General features: G+C 46.6%; 1 protein-coding gene across 1 annotated transcript in view; it reads left to right on the forward strand.

Moving 5' to 3' along the window:
- The window catches only part of LOC111261184 (zinc finger protein castor homolog 1), a 76,908-nt gene extending 69,595 nt beyond the window's left edge, over window positions 1-7,313 (forward strand). The window contains exons 6-10 of the mRNA XM_022834487.2: window positions 508-1,360; window positions 1,669-1,866; window positions 1,962-2,155; window positions 2,283-3,900; window positions 4,059-7,313. Coding sequence (XP_022690222.2) covers window positions 508-1,360; window positions 1,669-1,866; window positions 1,962-2,155; window positions 2,283-3,900; window positions 4,059-4,912 — 3,717 coding nt within the window. The 3' untranslated portion in view covers window positions 4,913-7,313. The remainder of the gene's footprint in view (window positions 1-507; window positions 1,361-1,668; window positions 1,867-1,961; window positions 2,156-2,282; window positions 3,901-4,058) is intronic.
- The last annotated feature ends 10 nt before the right edge of the window (window positions 7,314-7,323 follow it).

Genomic DNA, 7,323 nt, shown 5'->3' on the forward strand with positions numbered 1-7,323 from the left:
ATATATATATATATATATGCACTTCTTCGAACTCACTCACCCCGTATCAGGGTTTCGTTAAAAAATAATCTATTCAATCGGCTATGACGGACAATGGCGTATGTTTGCTAAACGTTGAGTAGAAATCCTGTACATTCTATTCTACTTACACGTTTCAGGGTAAATCGTGCCTCCACGAGAAAGCACAAAAAGGCAATGAAATTGATAGGATCGTAGTTCTTATAGGATGATATCAGTTGTCGTAGTAGTGCAGTGTGTAACGTGTTTGCCCGCAAAACCTAGGAATATCGACGTGTGATAATTTAGGTTTGAATTCGGGCGTAGACACGCACGCGCGTGTCGTGCTAGGGGCCTGCCATCTGAAGTAATGTCTAACGGGTTGAGTACTAGATGCAGGACGCGAAAAAGGATATCTGGTAATACTTAGTTGCTCACTTTATCTCTTGTAGCATGATATAAACACAGAGGAGTTTCATGCATTATTTGTGTATATCTCTCTCTTCGCAGGTGTTCGTGAAGAAGGAAGAGATGGTTCGTCATTTCAAATGGCATAAGAAACGGGACGAAAGTCTTCAGTACGGATTTCTACGCTACTCACCATCAGACGATTGTTCTGTGAAGTTTCCTGATTGTGTCCACAACAGAAAACAGACCCATTACCATTGCATGCACGACAAATGTGACAAGTGCTATATTTCAACATCGGACGTGCAGATGCACTCAAACTACCATCGCAAAGATATCGCCATTATTCAAGAAGGATTTCAGCGATTCCGCGCTACCGAGTGCTGCGAAACGCCAGCATGCGCGTTCTACGGCCAACGGACGACACACTTCCATTGTATCCGTGACAACTGTTCGACGACGTTCAAAAATAAGGCTGATATCGAAAAGCATAAGACGTACCACATCAAGGACGAACAGCTAGCCAAAGATGGATTTAGAAAGTTTCTTAAGCACGAAGCATGCGTATTCGCTGGCTGTCGATTCCACCTTGTATGCAATCACATTCATTGCATCCGACCCGGCTGCAATTACGTACTACAGAGTTCTGGCCAACTGTATTCTCACAAGCGGAAACATGAGCGACAGGATAGCGAACTCGCTTATCGGAAAATCAAGATGGCGCAAGTCCAACAGCAGGGTGGGATGTTGTCACCAGGGGAAGCTGCGGCGGCCGCGTTAGCAGCTGCGATGCCCCCGGGGGCGATCCTGGGTGTCCCTGGTGACCTGAAGGCACCAGATTCTCCTCCCGGAGTTTCACAACAAGCACTTCAGTCGCGGTCTGGCACTCCCGGAAGTAACGGACATAACACGAGCTATACCCCAGTTGATACTAGCACGCCGAAGAGCCAGCTTGGTAAGCGGCAATCATTATTTATTAGAAGCCCTGCTGTATATAATGAGGTGTCGATTTACTAACTGCTTATGATGTTATATGCCGCTATTAATTATATCTAGCAATTGGCACCCCTACTCTACTAGACATTACATTAGAGAAAGCAAATTGCGTGTCAACTTTTTTGTAACTGAACAAAACCCGTTTCAGAAAGGCTTTTACAGAACAGTTCGTGTTAAGCGCTTGCCTTAATTATAATGAAGTCTACAGAGACTGTTGGGAAAAATCGGGCTTTTTAACTAATGGGGCTTCCCCTTTATCGATCGTAGGCTATGGGAAGAGTAGTTCGAGTATCTTCGGCTCGATAGCTTCAGCCAATAGCTTGATACCTGTGGATGACGAGGACCGGATGCCGATCCTTGCGGATGATGATACGTGGACCCGCTTCATGAACCGTTATCCCGTTGGCGATGTGTGCAAGGCCGATTGCGATCTCATGTACCGCGAACACTACCATTGTATTACAGGTACGCGTATGTGCCAAACAAAAGCAGTGTAATTTACACTGAGAATGCCATTTGACATTTTATAAATTTCTGATTGGTTTTTTTTTGCGTTTTAGACAACTGTACAGCTGTTATCCAGGCAGGGCCGAACGGCGAATCCCGCGAAGCCAATGAGCATGCAGCAAGCCATGAATATCAAGATCGCATTACGCAATCTTTTTTTCATACTGTGGGCAAAAGTATCGAGGCTGATTGTACTAAGGATTTTTGCCCATACTATCTCAGAGAGAAACACTACCATTGTATTTGGGTAAGCATAGTATTTTCTACTAACTGGCTATAATAGTGTTAACAGGTCCAGTTTCAGGCGCACGCTTTTAAAAACAGTGCAGTATTGGTCACAAGTACCGACGTTTGCGTTCGCTCTGATATTGCAGCCGGGTTGTAAGGACATCGTGAGCAGCAGTGACCCGCCATTCAAGCGGCTCGAACATTTCAAGTTCCATGACCTCAACGACAAAAATGCCAAACCAACCAAAGAGGAATTATTAGCACGGACCCCGTGCGCCGTAACAGGCGATGGCAATGTCAACTTTCCAAAGAAGCGGGGTCGACCCGCTAAGCTCGATTCACCTAAGGTAGCCGCTGTAACCGGAGGTACCAGCAGCCCCCTTGCCACACCGGTGGGGAGTGCCACAACGATCGCACCGGTTACGCCCCTGAATGGACAACTCGCTGCACAACTTCAGAATACGATGCGCCTTTTGGCTGAAGGCCAGCAACATCAGCAGCAGCAGCAGCAGCAGCAGCAGCACCAGCAGCACCAGCAACAACAACAGCAACAAGTGCACATGCAGGCAAATGCAGATGACTCTCTGGGCTGTATACCCCGTTCGCTCGACGACTCCCTTCTATCTGGTCAAGCAGATGGCGGCGCTCTCTGTTCAGTAGAAGGCTTCGACGTATTCCGCTTGGGCGGACCATGCCCTGACGAGCTCTGCGCGTTCTCGGAATGCGACCGCCATTTCCACTGCACAGTACCACGATGCCATTATGCGACCAACCGAGAAGATATTCTCGAGCTGCACTCGAAAGATTTTCATGACAGCATAGATATTGGCGAAACTTACGAGTTCTACGACCGTAGCGTGGACTGCCGTCGACAGAACTGCGAAAGCAATCGACGCAGTAGGCATTTCCACTGTACTCGTGATGGTTGCGATTTCTCGTTCGTGCGCGTCTCAGCCATCAGTGCACACGACGCAACGCACGCCTCCCAGGCGCAGACAATAGCACATCACTCGGCGGCATCGTTGGTTACTGGCACAGGTTCTCCATCCCCGGGGGCGCCACTTACACCGGTGACGCCGGTAAAGTGTGAGCCAACCGTTGGCGAACTATCGGCCAGCCAGGCTACCTTGTCGTCCCCTGAAGACCAAAGAAACGCCAACTCGTCACCGTTCTCGAAGAAGACATCCGATGGTGAAGAATCGAAGTTAACAGCCGCAAGCAGCAGTCCCGATCAGTCGCCGCAGGCTGGCTCCATTGGTGGAGGAAGTAGTGGTGGGGCAGGCGCTGGACTAGCTGGCATGGTCAAATCGGCTGGCATTTTCTTTCCACTGTCGGCTCTCCACAAAGAAGCAACCCTCCTCAAGGAGGAGCCGCCGAGTCCTTTGAGCAGTACTGGAGCACCAGATCAGGCCGCAGCACTCGCGTTGCAGCAGCAGTTAAGCGGACTGCTACGTACGCCCGAATCAGGAGATGCCAGTAGCATCCTTCAGAGTCCTCGCTTTGCCGGATCTGTGTGCCTTTCAGGTGCACCCCTTTTCTGGGGCTTGAGTGGATCCCCTCAGGCCACCGCCGCAGCCGCTCAAGGCTATATGCACGGTATGCTTTCACTAGGTGATCTCAGCCAGGCAGCCAGTCCATTGGTCGCCATTGCCGCGAGCAACCTTCAACAGCAGCAACAGCTGCCAACTGAATTGCAACTCCATCACCAATTGGCTAACTCTGCCCAATCACCGCTGGCTGGCACAAACCCCGAGTTCCTCTACGGTACGTATTGATTTCTGACCTGTGATTTACGAACTTTGCATTAGGTGTTTCTATGATTCTTCTGCCGATCAACTTCAGGCTCAAAACAAAATAGAAACCTCGTTTTGACTAGCAAACTGTGACTTAAATTGCCCCTGCTAATTCACGTTTTCTTTCAGGTGTCGCAGGCGGTGTCGGAAACGTCTCTGCTGCTCTCGGAGAGAAACGAACCTTCCCCTTCAATAGCTGCGCAATCCCAAGTCCTCCGGGGAGTGTCGCGACCGGAGGAGCCAAACGTCCTCGGTCCAATCCATCTGCCGCAAGGCCAGAACGTCCCGAAGAGCCTGTTCCCCCCGGCTATGCTAAGTTCCGCTTTAACGAGGACTGCCGCCACGACGGGTGCAACTATCGGGAGCACCAAACACACTTCCACTGCGAGCGCATGGATTGTGGCTATTCATTCTGCGACAAGACTCGCTTCTCGCAGCACTCCGCCCGCCATGACCGCTTGGACAGTGTTATGGGCAGCGATTTTCGCCAGTTTAGAGCGGGCGTATCCTGCGGCCGGCAGGACTGCACATTTGGGTTGGCAACGCAAGCGAAAGTGCCTGGCGCCGCAAAGGCATCGCACTACCATTGCAGCAAGTGCGATTTCGTCTGCTCGGATACTAACAAAGTGGCTGCACATCGGAAGCAACATGCCAAGTTGGACTCTGTCGCAGCAGCGGGATTCGAAAAGTTTGGTCCTCCTGGATCAGGCTCGCGGGATTGCCCCGTCGAAGGATGTGCCCACGCCAAGCAGACACATTACCACTGTCTTATCTGTCGACATTGTGTTCTCGGACTGGCCCAGATGTCTGCACATAAATATAAACATCTCGATGAACAACAGTCAGGGGCGACTAGCCCAGACCACGATCACGGATCCGGCTTGACGTCAGATCAACTGTCTTCGCTCACAACGGCTGCCGCGGCCGATGCCGTTATAACAGTTGGAGCACAACAGCCGTCGCCGGCCACAACGGCGGTCTAAGGCGAAGAGTTTTGGCTTAGAAGTGATTTTCCAACCTCCGCACGCCTTTGGCGCTCGAGTACACAGTTGGTGTCTGAAGGTGTAAAGAAGTTCCTGGTAAAAGCCGATTGTAGAAGGGCCTTGCGTCCGCCTGTGACTGTGTACAGCGGTGTGCTTATGAAACAGCAACGAACCAAAGCCATGGACAAAACGCAAACATTGTAAGTGCAATCAAATCCGCAAGCAAAAATGCTTAGTATAACGGATTCCAATAAATTGTATGCTGAATAGTCTCTAATGAGCAACTTGTCAGGAAACCCTTTGAGTAATGACTTTATCTAAAAAAGGGATAAAGAGGAACAGATCTGACTTCTCCTTGAAGGAGTGCTGAATTAAGAATGTGGCAAGCCAGCATTATGTCACCGATCATATGATGTAGACGAGTCCATTATATTTGTACCGCCAAGCAATGTCTCTAGATTATCAGGCAACAAACATGTGAAGCTTCGTAGAAGCTGCACACAACATATAAATAGAATCACGCTGGTGATCATATATATATATATATTAATTACTCTATTGTGCTTCAACGGCTGTCATTCAGGGGCAAATGAATACGCTGTATATATCGAACAAGCATATTCGAAATGTCTTGCCTTTAGATGCCTGTCGAAAAAAAGCTAAGCGAAGGGCAAGCTTTGAGAACACACGAAGATAATACCATTATTATTAACAAATGTTACTACATCATATTCCTTAAGAAATAAGCGCAAATGATATGAAAAAACGCAGCCGAACTACAATGTTTAAAGGAAGTTAGAGATCTTTTCTTAACGTAACGGTAAGAATGATATGGCACGTATGGTATGATAGGCCATTTTATGTGCTGCCTGTAGTTATACCTGATGGCCTACGGACCACTAAGGGCTATAAGAAAAGAATAACTATTAATATATGAAATAGCATAATCGAATCCGGACAGTGAACAGGTCCTTCTCAGAATATTGCCGACTTTGCTGTATACAGAGAAAATTGGGAAACCGATTTGCTATCAGTCGTAGCAGGCAATCCTTTCCCTTTTCACTATTCTAATTGTCTGCCCGATAATAAGTCCTTGGTCAACCGGTGTAATTGCGGGACGATTGCACATCTGTGAGCAGCTTTTAGGCAAACGGATGCTGAGTCCGACAACTTTTTTCTTTGAACTTCTTTCGCTTAAGCGACAACTGGCACAAAGTGTCCGGGAACTATACAGCTAAGAGCCCCCGCATCTATCTCGCTTCCATATTGATAACAGTGATGATAAATGTATCACAGTAATTATTAAGAAAAAATAATCATATGTTGAGTAATTATTATATATTGCGATGTATTAGTACTTATTACAAGTCGGCAGCGTTATTTAGGTGTACCTCTTGAGCGTTTCAAAGATGCGAAAAGAACAAAAAAAAAACAACGAATGTCCACGTCCGACATAATGCGTTGAAGTGAAGACCGTAAAAAACTTGCGCCGGTTGAAATACTTAACCCATATGTTCCAGAATAAAAAACAATGGTCTGCTCAAGCAGACTAAGTATTCTCGTCTGCTAAAGCAGACTACAGCCTCGCGTCTGCATAGCAGACGCTACTTGTCATTAAAAGTGACTACATAAAATGACGCTGCAAATAATATCTCGTTCGATGGTGTGAATGTATGAGTGACCAAATCATTGGGGCAGAGGTATACTGGGCGTGTGTATGTATCCAATCGGAACCGAAAATTACTCTTGCTGCTAGAAAGCCCGAAAAGTTCGCGGCAACGAAAATGAAAAATAAAAACAGAAGCGAGAGAGTGATACGTAAGAGGAATGGAAAGACAATTAAAGAAAACAAAGAAGCTTTCAAAAAAGCTCGGTGTACATTTGAAAAGCAAGACGATAGAAGTCTTCTAATGGAATTATCCTGTGTGACATCGCAGATGACAGCGTGGGCTTTATACAGAAACATAATAGGAAACGATATGTTAATAGTACGAAATGAGAGTAACTCCAGGGAACGAGCTACAGTATGAATTAGGTAGTTACTTACGCATAGATTACAAAATCTTATCGTTAGGGAAATGACGCCACGGATATTACTGAGAATTTAACGTAGCTTTTCAATCTCTCCGTCGTGATGGGTATTATAATTGATTTACTTCAAGCCTACGTTGCGCACAACATGAAATTTGTATTTGTCCGGAAGAACTCCGGATAAGGATACACCAATAAAATTCACGAGGAAAACTATGAATGGGAATAACATTATAGTAGTAACGGTGATCGGCGTAGTCAAGTCCCTCCTTCGAATCCTCTAACCTTATATATATATATATATACATATATATATATATATATATATATATAAATATATGGTAGTGCTTAGAGCACTCTAAATATTATTACGAAGATAA

This window comes from Varroa jacobsoni, unplaced genomic scaffold, assembly GCF_002532875.2.
Source record: "Varroa jacobsoni isolate VJ856 unplaced genomic scaffold, vjacob_1.0 scaffold_60, whole genome shotgun sequence".
Classification (NCBI taxonomy): Eukaryota; Metazoa; Arthropoda; class Arachnida; order Mesostigmata; family Varroidae; genus Varroa; species Varroa jacobsoni.